The 13,347-nt window shown below is 38.1% G+C and overlaps 1 protein-coding gene across 3 annotated transcripts in view; it reads right to left on the bottom strand.

The window, feature by feature from the left end:
* Positions 1–2,022: 2,022 nt before the first annotated feature.
* Positions 2,023–13,347, bottom strand: part of LOC108691963 — a 94,195-nt gene continuing 82,870 nt past the window's right edge. For 2 of the 3 annotated variants that reach the window (XM_018199961.1, XM_018199960.1), the window contains exons 9-16: positions 13,093–13,343; positions 11,038–11,282; positions 10,730–10,888; positions 10,448–10,593; positions 4,882–7,407; positions 4,601–4,807; positions 4,024–4,404; positions 3,738–3,937 (exon numbers count right to left, since the gene is read on the bottom strand). In XM_018199961.1, coding sequence (XP_018055450.1) covers positions 3,738–3,937; positions 4,024–4,404; positions 4,601–4,807; positions 4,882–7,407; positions 10,448–10,593; positions 10,730–10,888; positions 11,038–11,282; positions 13,093–13,343 — 4,115 coding nt within the window. Of the gene's footprint in view, positions 3,938–4,023; positions 4,405–4,600; positions 4,808–4,881; positions 7,408–10,447; positions 10,594–10,729; positions 10,889–11,037; positions 11,283–13,092; positions 13,344–13,347 lie in introns of all 3 variants that reach the window. The other variant, XM_018199962.1, reaches the window with a different exon arrangement.

Raw genomic sequence — 13,347 nt, forward strand, 5'->3', positions numbered from 1 at the left:
CGATAGCGTGAAAAGAATATACGCATTACAGATATTCATATTGCATTATTGGGTAGATTAGTTTCCAATCTCTCTCTCTCTCTCTCTCTCTCTCTCTCTCTCTCTCTCTCTCTCTCTCTCTCTCTTTATTTTAATATTTAAAACTTCTGAAAAATTCAAACTGTGACCTACTTTCTTCTTAGCACAAGTTTCGTAACAAGCATGCTGATCGCATGATATTTATGATTAAGGAATTTTGTCAAAAAAAAGCTTTATATCAGTGTATAACCGTCTTTTATCAATCTTAAATATGTTTACTATAAACATTGAGATGTAATTCACGCATATATGCGATATAAATTCAAAATTGATAAAACAAATGTATTTGTGGTACCGATAGCGTAATATTTTCCATACACGTTTTTCTTTAGAGCAGCTGTTACGACTCCATACAACACAGACCTCCAAGAAATGTCCTAAAGACGTCCAGAAGACATCTCTATGTCCTCTGAACCTTCTAAGAATGTTCTCAGAATATTTCTCGAATAAAGTGTGTTGTATGGAGACCTGTTAAGTTTTTACACAGGTTGCACAGATTTTTGTAATTTTATGTGTGATAAATTTAAGTGCGAGAATTTTATTACCTATATAACATGAATGTAAAAATCGGTTGCGTACGTTAATTTCATAAATCTGTTTAAATAATAAACTGATTATGCTAAATAAATAAAAAACTGATTGCTCTCCGTGATTGCTCTACGTCTACACATTCCGATACAATTTATTTATTTATAACAATTTTGTTAATGATTAAGCCCATTTTAGGCGATCTATAATTCGCATCAGATTCCGAATATTTTGTTTAACTTTATTACATATGTGCTGTGTAATACGAAAAAAACAAACATATTGCTCGATATTGTTTTACATTTTACGTATATCAATAAAATTGAAAAATAAAAGCAGCAAGTTTTCTATGCATTTAATAAAAAAGTAACTTTGTTTTAAGTAAAATTATATTTAATGCATATAAATATACATATGATGTGTATATACATGTATGTATATGCGTCATGCTAATCGCACAAATTACAAAGTTTTAATAGACTCAATGACTATATTAATTCATTTATCCCTCTTCAATCTTTTTAATCGTAATAAGCGTGAAATCATAGTTTCACAAAACAAAGAATTAAGAATGTAAATCGACTATATTTTATGTTTGTGAATAGCTGTAAATTATACAACAGTTATTTGTAAAGACTGAAACTGTGTTGTAAATATAGAGCAATAGTATATAATTTATCTCGTCCTTTCTTTTTAGATTTTGCTCATAATGTGCAACAGAAGTAAGGAAATAGCAAATAAAGCTAGAACTTAATTATAAAAGTTGAAGTTTTATCTTTATTTCATCATGTTTCTCCTCTTATCGAGAAAGTAAATATTAAACTTTCGTTTCTCTTGATAAATTCACAAATCCACTAACAATTCTTCTATGTTTCTTAACTTTTTTCAAATTTGTCCTTTTTCAGCATTTTTTAATAACTTCCTAATAATTTTTAAGAGATCGCAATCTCTCGGAATCTCTAAGCAATAGCAATCTTTTATCAAGTTCAATTAATATAATTATATATAATATAAAATTATCATTAAGCTGTAAATATTAATGAAATATTAATAAAAAAATATACCTACCTATATGTATAAGTCCGCATGATATTTTTTATCAGCAATTCTTCACATTTGTTTTAAAAAAATTAAGAAATATGAATTTAAATTAATAACAGTGTGTGTATTGACTTAACAAAAAACAGGTATTTGATAGGCGGATTTAACACTGAAATAATCATGAAGATCATCAATAAGTAGAAGCTATGATTCGATAAAATATTATTTCAAGATATAAAAGTTAAAACAATATTTTTAAGATATAATGAGAAAGAATATAAAAATTTACAAAGGCGTTTATTTATAAAGTTTATATTCTAAGATTTGTGAAGGATGTATGCTTGGAAAGTGTGAAAAGAAATACTCATGTAGTTCATATTTTCAACAATTTACTCCTAGGCTCTTGTTCTGGCCAGTTGAGACTGAGACCGGCGCGCACTCGCGGTCCCCCCTTTGTTAATTACATAATACATAAAAATAATGGTATATACAAATGTAGGGAGAAATGTTAGGCACTCAATGAACAGAACGGCGAAACTATAAATGGTAGCTTTGTCGCGCACACCGTGTGAGCAGATGGTGTTTTTTTATCGATGTGCGACTTTTATATCGATGAGATATGATGCACTCGGAGAGCAGAGAGCGGGAGACAAGTTTTAAGGGTACCAAAGTGCGAAAGATAGAGCGCAATTACGCGACATGAACGCGACAGAAAAGAAAAACCAACAGTGCGATCAGCTTCTTTCTTTTCTTTTTTTCTTTTCAAATTTCGTTCGCCACTCGACTTACATCGAGTCCCAAGATCCGATTGTCGCAGTGAAATGACGTGTTGGAATGTTGATCAGGCAACAAGCATTTTCTCTTATGTGGAATGTGCTCCGCGCGAAGTCTCACGATTATCTTTGTTTTTTCCTTTTTTTTTTCTTTAAAAATTAAGTCGCATTATCTAAGTACCGCAGTGTTGTTATATGTTAATAACGCTCCTCCTCGTATCTTCACTGGCCTTCATATTCGTTACGGTGAACGGCGTGGACACATTCGAAAGGAAGGACTGCTCAATACTCTGATCTTATACGTATCGACGCGCGATCTTTTTTTTCCATATAAATGGGCATGTCGGTAGACTAGAGTTCCCGTGTCGTTATAATGTTGATTCGAATCAAAACATAAAACTCGCGTAAAACGTCCTACCGTCCGAATTTTTTTTCTCATGTCTGTAGGCGCGGTGCTCGCAATATTCGACGATTACACGATTCAATTCCAATTAAATCCATTTCACACGCGCTACTATGCTAAACGTACAAATAAGGACGTAGTATTTGTTGTATGCGAGCGATTTCTCGACACTGTCAGTCCGATATAGTCGGTGCCACACCTTTCGATCTTATTACAAATGTCCTCTTATCACTTTATCAATCGGTCGACATACAAACTGCATGATATATCATTGTTTTATTTCCCCCCCAAGTACTCGACGTTAAAGTCCACATTACGCAGAATAAAATAAGTTACACGATTTGTCTATTTTTTTCTCATTAAAATATGATACAAATTACAATTATTTATGCTTGGAGTGTAAGAGCCGTTAGTTGTGAAACTAGAAAGCCTTCGTCCTTTTATTCGTGGTGTAAAAACTGTCTTTCCACGGATGGGTTACAATTCGATTTGTACAGTTAGAGCTTTATACATATCCTTGAAGGTACGGTTGATATGACTCCGCATTTATAATTAAAAATCAGCACGCTCGCCGATGTCAAACAATGCGCGCGAAAAATATCTATTAATTAGTGCGGTAACGTGTTCAAGCCGGACGCGATCGCTGTTTCTTATGCACTAGCTAAGAGCCGAAGATTTCCGTTTTCTCGACACGATCGAGCGTCGACGGCAAAAAAGGGGCGCATTATACTATATAATAAAGTATGCAAAATAATACGAACGATCGCTGTACATTTGGTCACTCAAGAGTTTGTCCTTAACCATTACTTATCTAAATGTTATGTTTATTAGCAATGCGTATTACACGCTAACGGCCCTTAACCCGCTGATAATATCACAGATGAATGAGTTTCCGTGTTGTGCGTTACGCAACGCTATCTAAGGTTTCTAACAAGTGCCTTGATCCTCTCAATTTTGTCGCTGAGCTTTCGCCTTTCGGAATCAAGTGCTGTTCTGGCGCACAGGAGATCGTAGATTTTCCGTTCTAATAGAGCAGTCTCGGAACGCAAGTTATTGGACTGTGTCATCAATTTTGATGTTTCGCTTGTCAGAATTTTCCTCTCCAATTTCTTTTCTATACAAGATAAAAAAAAATATGTGTCCATATTATTATATTGTATCGTATAAATATCATATGCTAATATGTAACAAAAAGTTCACCTTTCAAATACTCGCTGTAGGCAAACATAACATCCACGATTCCAGTCCATTTCGGCTTTTTTATTTTCTCATTTATTTCATCAGTGTTTGTATTCTCGTTGATGTCGGTAGTCTCATTGATGTCTGTACTCTCATTGATGTCTGTAGTTTTATATTGCTTCACACCATTTTCACCAGGAACTAAGGGTGGTAGCGGTGATGGTCGTTCCGGAATATGTTTCGCTTTAACTTTGTCTAAAAGACGCATTTTCGGAAGTTTTGGTAAAGCTGGAGGATTCCTAGAATAAACTTTGGCTCTATTTTCACAGTAGGCAGTAACGGAATTCACGCTTTTCCGTTTCTTACGATCTGCCAGAACGTGCTGCCATGTCACTTCTGCCTCTGCAATCACAAAATAGCATACATACAAATTATTGTCTTATTAGATTATAATAAGATAATCTCATAGAAGAAATACTGTTACAATGAATAATAAAAATAGAAATGTGTATTTTATTATAACTGACAAAAAACTACGAGATTTTTTTATATCTATATAATTACAATATTATATCAATTTGATTGATGATATATTTACCATCTCTTTTTTTTGGAGGCATAATATCGAGACCTATATTCCTGAGAAATCCAACTTTTGGCTCAAAATCTGGCGTGTGAAGCAAACAGTCCGGATGCTCACGCGGAATCGGTAAGACAGACTCTATCATAGGTTCTACTTCCAGAGGTACTTCCGGTGGATCGGGATTTATTCTGTATCTTTTTTCGACCTTGGACAATTCTATCTCTGCAAAAATAATGACAACGTCAATTCAGTAAATCAACATTAAAACACATAACAAAATAGCGTTATTCTTTTACCATTTTTAATAGTTAGTGTAGTCAGTCCAAATATGGCTAGGAAGGCTAATTTGTCTTCCGAAAATTGTAGTTTAGCCGGTGGACCTTTCGTAATCCAAAAATCCATGTCTTTGGTTTCCTCCTCGCCCTCCGAGTCGGAGCTACATATGACGCCTGTGTTCTTTTCCCTCCTTCGTTTACGCCTCTTCTCGGCTAAATCAAGGGTCGACATTTCCTTCGGTATTTCAGGCATCAGAAAGGATTTTTCATTGTTGGTGACATCCTGCTTATTCAAAGCTTTACTGAGGTCAGGCACGTTCAGTACCGCTGGTTCGCACCTCACGGAAATCTCAGTCAAATTATTGCACTTGTCGGTAATGCAAAACGCGGTTGTCTTCAGCTCGTTGTTGCTTGTCGAGAAATTCAAGAGTTTTTCCTGATATTTCGGGATCTGCAAGAGCACATTGGAGACATTCTGACAAGTGCGCAGCACCTCCTCAGATTGGATGCTTTGCATCAGCTGTGTCGTGTCCATGGGTTTCTGTGCAATGTCGTTTATACTAAACTTAAAGCTCGGTTGAAACGGTAATGTGGACAAGACGTTATTCTGATCGCATTGCAAAGTACAATCGATTTCGTTTTTCTTTTCGCATTCCTTCTCGGCAACGTTATGGTTCACCGGATGAAAGGACTTCAAATTCTTTCCCTGCTGTTCACAAGGCAGATGTGGAATCGCGGTTTTCTCCTGAACTGAATTCGTTGCGATGTGATTCTGATTCGACAATTGTGGCTGCCTGATTATATTTTCGCTTACGGTCTTTTCATTGCATGCGTTCAACTTGTTGTCCTTCGGTGCGATATCCGAGTTGTTCTTATGATGCGCGTTTGTATGATTTGCAATCTTACCACCGCTGTTGACTTGATTATTAGCGTTGAAAATGACGCTATTGGTCATTGTCTTTTCACTAGAAACGCAGTTATTGGTCGAGCTATCATTTCGCGAGGTCGTCGTAGTTGTCGTTTGATGAGATTCGGCAATATGATGCGCACTCTGCTGCTTTGTGATATTTGAATTAGCTGAATTGATGGTGTTTGTACCGCCGCTACTATTGTTGCTGATGTTTATCGTTGGTACATTGAGTTTGGATTGAGAATGATGCTGCTGATGAGATGACGACGACGACGACGACGACGATGACGACGTCGAAAAGTGCGGCGGTTTGGAGACACTTGGCACATGCGAAACGGGTATAGGAGGATGATGGTACTGTTGAGGTGGTGGATAGGGAATCGGTTGGGAAAGCGTTTGTTGGCTACTTATGGATTTGTTGTCTATCGTCGAGGAATTCTCTTGTACCACTTGACTACCTACAGGTTGAGAAACAATTGGCGTCATTGACGAAGTCTTTAAGGATGATGGCTCGTGATGGCCGATCTGATTAGCTATACTGTGATTGTGACTGTTCATTATCGGTTGTCTCTGTTGTGTCTTCGTAGAGGAGGAGCGGAACGAATCCTCAAACGGCCTGACGAAAACCGGCTGCGACGTTGTCGTGATGCTCGTCGTAGTAGTCAGTGTCGCAGTCGTAGGCATTGTTCCTGCTGTCGTCGTAGCTATTGGCGGTTCCTTGTTTCTAGGCACATGAACATTGTGAGACAATGGCGGGGACTTATGAGCCATGTGATTCATGGCGTTCAATGTCGACGAGGAACTGTTTGGTGGCGTTGGCGTTGTGTGCGTAGTCATCGCACCAGACAAAGAACTCGTAGTCGTTGTACTGCTTGTACTATTCGCACGTGGTTGATGTTGTTGTTGCTGCTGTTGTAACGGGGGTTGTTGATGTTGCTGCTGTTGTTGTTGGTGGTAAATGGAACTGTTGACCGTGGTGGTCGCACTGCTCATTATCGTGGCTGTGTGCTGACTAGAATAAATGGTATTCGACGACACGGGGGGTAAATGTAAAGAGGGAATAGAGATGATAGGTGGAAGGGACATACCTAAGGATAGCGAAGGTGGTCCTATTACAGGCGTTAAGGATGGAATAGCGGGTATCGGTGTTGGACAGATCGGCGTCGAGCTTATAACCGCCGGTGGTGGCGGCCCAAGGTTCAGAGGGGGCAAAGTAGAACCCAAAGAGGGTGGAATGGGCGCAGAGCTAACGGAGCACATAGAAGTGGAACCCAGGGTCGGTCCAATGGGTGCCACTGGATTGGGAAAAGGTGCCAGACGGGGGTGGTAGATGGTGACTGCCGCTGCTACTGTTGGATCGGAAGGCGGTGGCGGTGGTGCAGCTGGCGGAACAGAGGATTGTTGCTCCTCTTTTCGGGATTGATGATGATTGCTACCGATAATAACGGTAGATCCGCTAATGTTGCTGCTAGAGTTACCGGAGTTGCTAGTGTTGTTCCCACAGATGTTACCGATATTGTTAGCGTTGCCACCACTGTTGTTACCACCGCCACCGCCACTACCGCTCTGTCGTTCTCTCGCGTCGCGTTCTCGATCCCGGTCGCTATGCAACTGAACCGCTATGGTCGGCTTCCTAGCTGGAACAAATCCCGAACACAGTGCTTGGTGATCTTCCACTCTACAATGAAAGAAATCTTGACAATGGCGATACGTTGTAATTTTCCTTGTATTGTTTATAACATGCTTTATACATATATAAAGATTCAGTATTAATTATGAAATAATTTTGGAGTTTAAAATGAGTCCAAGGAGAAAATAAAAAATTTCAAGAGACATTTTTAAGAATAAAGAAAACCCAACATATCACTATAGCCAGATTTCGCCATCTCATAAATAAGCCAAAATTCTCGATATATCTTCAGCTCGATATATCTAATATAAAACAGTTACTTTTATCATCATATGATTTAAATGTTTTGTTATTATTTTGAAATAAGTTTTTATAACAAGCTCGCGCGCGAGGAGAAGCGTTAAAGCGAAGAAAATATTTATAATTATTTCTATTGTCTCGAGATTATATAGGTTTCATAAAATATAACGTTATGTGTGATTTACGACTAAATTAATTCGCATTTTAACAATACTTCCAATTAATGGACGCAATAGATTTATTGTAAATTATTACGCATTAAATAATGATCGCATTAAAAACGCCTACGCAATTAATATGCACAATGACAGTATGTAATATAAAATTTTACAAATTTATTTCGTAATTATTAGTTTATCTATTCCAACTTACCTTTCGTTTCGCTTAATTATATATTCCAGCGCTATAAAAAAAAATCCTTAAATATATTCGCATCGAAGTATTGGGGATGATTACTGTCATATTTTTAATAAAGCTAAACAAAAAAAAATTAAATAAATAGTAAACCAATTGTCTCTCTCTACACTATCGGGGCAATAGCTATCACTGTTGCTCTTAATGTATTAACAATATAGCGACTTTTCTCATAATAATTGTAGTAAAATAGATATTAAAGCAATCGGACTACGAATACGGAATCTTCCCCAAAACTGTTTCAGAAAATGATTCGAGGGTCAAGAATTCCAAGTCCACTAGAATTGCAATCACATTTTCTGCAAGTTTTATTTTCATTTATAGTCCAAATATACATGTTTACAATAAATTATATATATAAAAATGGTGTAATTTTGACAAAAGAACATGTATGATAGTTTATATACATCAGTTGGATTCAGTCAGTATGAGGAGCAACATGTTTACTATACAATTAAGGGAAACTATGTTGACATTAATTGGTTAATTGCAAAATTTCTAAAACAGTTGCGGGAACTAACGCAAGAGTGCATTGCGCCTGACAAAAGAACACTTGGTGTCAAAATAATTAGTCTATTAAATTATAGCATTCACGCATCTGTATAAGTCCACGCCTTGAATTATTATATATTTTATTTATACATTCGTCTAACAAAATATGTTTATAATAAAATATGTTTTCCGTTTCATCAAATGATGAAATTACTTTTTTTGTTCAATGACTCTAATTAATAAAAATGTAATTTATGATACCTAATAAAATAAAACACTAACAAATAAATGAACGCTCAAATCATTCATAGAATATTAATAAACATACAATTTTGCTTATACGTCTTAACAATAATAATATATAAAAAAAATATATATAACTTGAATTACAAGAAAATTGAAAATAATCTAAATTATATCATATAACAGTAGTCATCTCTCTCTATTTAATATTATATATCTCCGGTAATTTCTTGAAAATTATCACCAATTTCATTCACACCTAATTTTCCATTATTAATTATAAGCATTTTCGAAACTTAATGTCGAAGTTCAACAAATTCTTTCGTTTAGAAGGCGTGCACTCTTATGTTTAAGTTTCGCTATTATTAATTACAAAAACGATTAACTACATAACCAACCTGTCATCGCACAGTAAGTAGTTTCACATTTCGAGTACTAAAACAATGGAGAAACAATTTGAAACACGTATGCGAAGAATATGTGTACACAACAGGTAAATGGCCAACCGAAGGCCGACTTAAAGACTTAATGTTAACATGACATTAACAAAAGGCGACAGTAGAAGATAAGTCTGACTTCGGTCCGTAAGATAGTAGATAAATAAAAACAGCTAAATCTCGAAAAATTGGATCGCGTTCCTAAATCAAAATTAGGATTTTAATTTTTTTGCCGCTAAGCCCACTTTTGACAATTCGGTGAGTGTCGAGCCAAAAGATAATATTATTAATGTAGGATATATACTGGGCGAACGAACAACGAAAGGAAAGCGAATTTGAAAATTATTTTAAAACTTTTTTTTCAATGCACCACTCTGCGATCGAACAGGATTGATACAAATCGAACATTAACGAATGTTCCAAAGATATACAACCACTGTTCGTTTAACGTTCGTTCGTTCGCAGCGTATATGTAACCTATCTTTAGACTCCGCTCAGACACCAAATCGCGTGCTTACCTAAAAGATATCAACGCTACCTGCATAAGAAACGAGTATAACTATGACTATAATTTTCATTAAATCTAGATTAAAATTAGAAGCGTAGTATGTTGTTTGTTCCGTTTGTTTCTTTTCTTTTCGAGTTCTCACTGGGTCACAGTCATATTTCTACAACGACTTCTCCTCGCTCGCGCCGCCAGTCCGTCTATCTACAGAAGAACTTTGGCTCGCAATACAGGTCATCCGAACGCCAAGTGAACAACGATCACCGCTGAGAATACGATCTCGTTTGACGACTTCGGTCTCAAGGGGAGGGAATTAAAACTAAATAAGACAACGCGGGGCTACGGAGTCATGAGAAAAACGCGATTTATGCAGATATTGCATATACTATTCTCGGCACTGTTTCAAGAAGATGCTAGCTAAATTTACTGGATATGGCCATACGAAAGAAATACACGACAATTGGGCGGTATTATGACGACGCTGCAGAAAACTTCGTAGTAGTGAAAAAAAAGGAGATAGAACGAGCTCGCGCGCCTTAATGAGCGATCGCAGGCGGATCACGATCGCGCTTCGATCGATGCTTTCTTTCTTTCTTTCTCTCTCTCTTTTTTTTTTTTTTAATGAAAGGCAGTGGGGGGTGGAGCGACTCGCTCACCTGCAGTATCGGCGGATGCAGGGGCAGGCGCGGGTACCGGGGCAGCGGGAGCAGAATTTCTCACTGCTCTTCTCCTTTCCTCCTCCTCCCGCAATGCAGCCTGCTCCCGTGCTTGCCGCAGCCTATGCTCCTCCTCCAGCTTCAGTCTGAAAAAGGAGAAGCGCGATGTGGCGTTAATGAAGAAGTTCGGCATTCCCAACCGCTCGCTCGATGAATCTTCTTTTTCTTTCTTTTACTCTCTCTCTCTCTCTCTTTCTCTCTCTCTGAATCTTTTTTACTTACCGTTCGTGCATCACGGGAGACATAAGGCCCAGGGAAGCGGGCGGCGGAGGAAGCATGTCGGGACTGTATCTCAGTCCGTACAAAGGATACGATGGCAGTCCGGGAAACAACGGTGGTCTTATCATTCCACATCGCTCCAAGTACAACTGTTCCTCTAACCTGTAATAAGAAGATATGAAAAATCAGTTAAAACTTTGATTAATTATTTTGAAAAGAAGATTTAGATATTGTGATAATAGAAAGTGAAATTCTTTTTTTTTTCTACTTTGACAATGCTAAACCGCTAATAAAGCAATATTGTGGCTTACCTATAAGCGTGCGGCAGGTGCGGTGGTGGATAAAGACCGGGATGGTAGGCGCTATAGGTCGCGGGATCCAAGGCGAATGCCGGTGGATGAGCTGGATGGTGCTCGGGCCGGTACGGCTGAAAACCGGAACGAGCCAGCAATTCGGTAGCCGCGGCAGTTACGCTGTGTTTGCTGGTTTCAACAGGTCTGGCAGTTGTGTACAAGGAGGGAATCTCTTCAGGTCTTCGTTCGTGCGTCGATCGCTCCTAGAAAAATAAATAAACGACATTTCTTAATCCATGCGACAAATGCATATGCCTTCTTTCTTTTTTTTTTATACGGTAAATGGATAGTGTAATCAATAACATTAAATGAAGAATATGTGTGACATCGATTTTTTTAATATACTTGAATAATTCATGCGTTTTCTAATCTTCAAAATAATAAATCGTGTATCATCGAGGAAAGAATTTAAAAAGTAGCAATGCGCGAATACTGTGATTCGTGGGAAAAAAAATCTAGAATAAGGCACGGTTCTGTTCCGAGAGTTAATAATATTTCCAAGACGATTTCCTGGAAGGCGCTGGGCGAAGACACAAATTGCCTGAAATTTTCTTCAGCTTATAGTCTCTTCCGCCACTTAGATATTACGAGCGGTCTCGCAGTTTATTGCCAGGCGTTGTAACGAAGTCGTGCATCGAACCGGCAATGAATTGCCGCTCGGATGACTTTGCCATGAAAATTGATAGGAACGCGTATCTCCGGTCAAGACAAAGAATTTATTATTATAGATAAATATTAAGTAATGTTAAGAAGATCAGTCCGATGGGCTTTGCAAAATTTCTAAAAAACTTTAAATGATATTGACTTATTCAATCATTACCAAAATCTTATTTCTGTTTATCGAAAAAAAGACGCTTCTGTTGAGGATGATGTATAAGAAATTTAAATTTTTCTGTTAACATTGTAAATAAAACAGCAAAAACGAACAGCAGTTCAGTTCGGATTACTTAACTCAGATTGTCAGCGGGAGCCAAAGTTCGGAAAAGTCTCGCATTTGCAATGCAATAGCGCGGGCGATATACAATTGAGATAGGAAAAGGATCTTTGATCTCTTCGATTATTGGAGAATTGGAAGTACCTTATTGTCTTTCCGCTAGAATAACCACCTTTTTCATTTTGTTACCGAGATTGGTTGCATTTTCATCTATTTTCTGAACCTTTGACACTTCGCAATCTTGCGAAGCCGTTCGATTCGCATGCCTTCCAAATCATTCTCTCTTCCTATTCGCGCTATTGGTAACGGTAATTTCATCCCGTTTCGACACTTTCACCTTTGATGACGAGACATTAATTTCCGGTAGCAATTACTCTTAAAGAATAGTCCGAGATCAACCGCGCAAGATGTTCCAGAATTCACACGCTTTCTCTTAATTGCAGACTCTCCGCCGTAAAAATCGGATGAAAAGTCATCTATTAAAATCTTTTCTAATTTCCAACATTGCATTTTCAGATCATTAAGCCTGAAATTGAATTTCTGTCTTGAATGATAATAAAAAAAAAAAAAATATTTTTCCGCACATACACAGCTTTGCTTTCTCCCGTGGGATTTATAATATACGAAATTCGCAAAAGGTGTACAATTTCAATTTTCCTGAGTATATCCTGAACGCAATAGTCTCGGTAATATCGTAAAATAAATCGTGTCATCAATGGGAGCAAATTCCAAAAGATTCGAAAGAGAACACAAATATATGCACCCTCTTTTAGCCCAGGCTCTTCTACATCTATTTACGATATTCTTCGTCGACCCAACCGTACCAGGAAAAAAAGAAAAAAAAACGCATCGTCACATCGCAAAGGTGAAGAAGAAGCCAAGACGACCAATGTCAACGATTTTTCTCAGCCGCGCCCGCTATGTACCTAAGCGGTCGTTTGTTATTCCGATCATAGGGACCACCGAGTCTGAGGTCGAGGGTACCTTTGTTCGCGTTTCGAGACGGATGCATTTCTGTCCCGAGCGAAAGAGACCGAGGGAGAGGGATAAGGTATAACGCGGCTGGTGTAATTACTCACCTTAGCAGGGGAAGGACCTCTGACCAAAGGCGGTGGCGCCCGGTTCTTCGGGCTGGCACGCGGTTCCTCTTCTTGAGGTGCCGGACCCGCCTGCTTGGCCAGGTTCCTCAAGGCAGCGGCGAAGCTCCTGCTATTTTGCTGCCCGCCCGGTCCAGGTCCCGGGGTATGACCCTGAGGTAGTACGCCGGAACTGGGTCGGTGGGACTTGCCAATCGAGGTTGGCTGAACTTTGGTGCTGACGGGCTGTAAACCTGA

The sequence above is a fragment of the Atta colombica genome, unplaced genomic scaffold (genome assembly GCF_001594045.1).
Source record: "Atta colombica isolate Treedump-2 unplaced genomic scaffold, Acol1.0 scaffold55, whole genome shotgun sequence".
In the NCBI taxonomy this organism is placed as follows: Eukaryota; Metazoa; Arthropoda; class Insecta; order Hymenoptera; family Formicidae; genus Atta; species Atta colombica.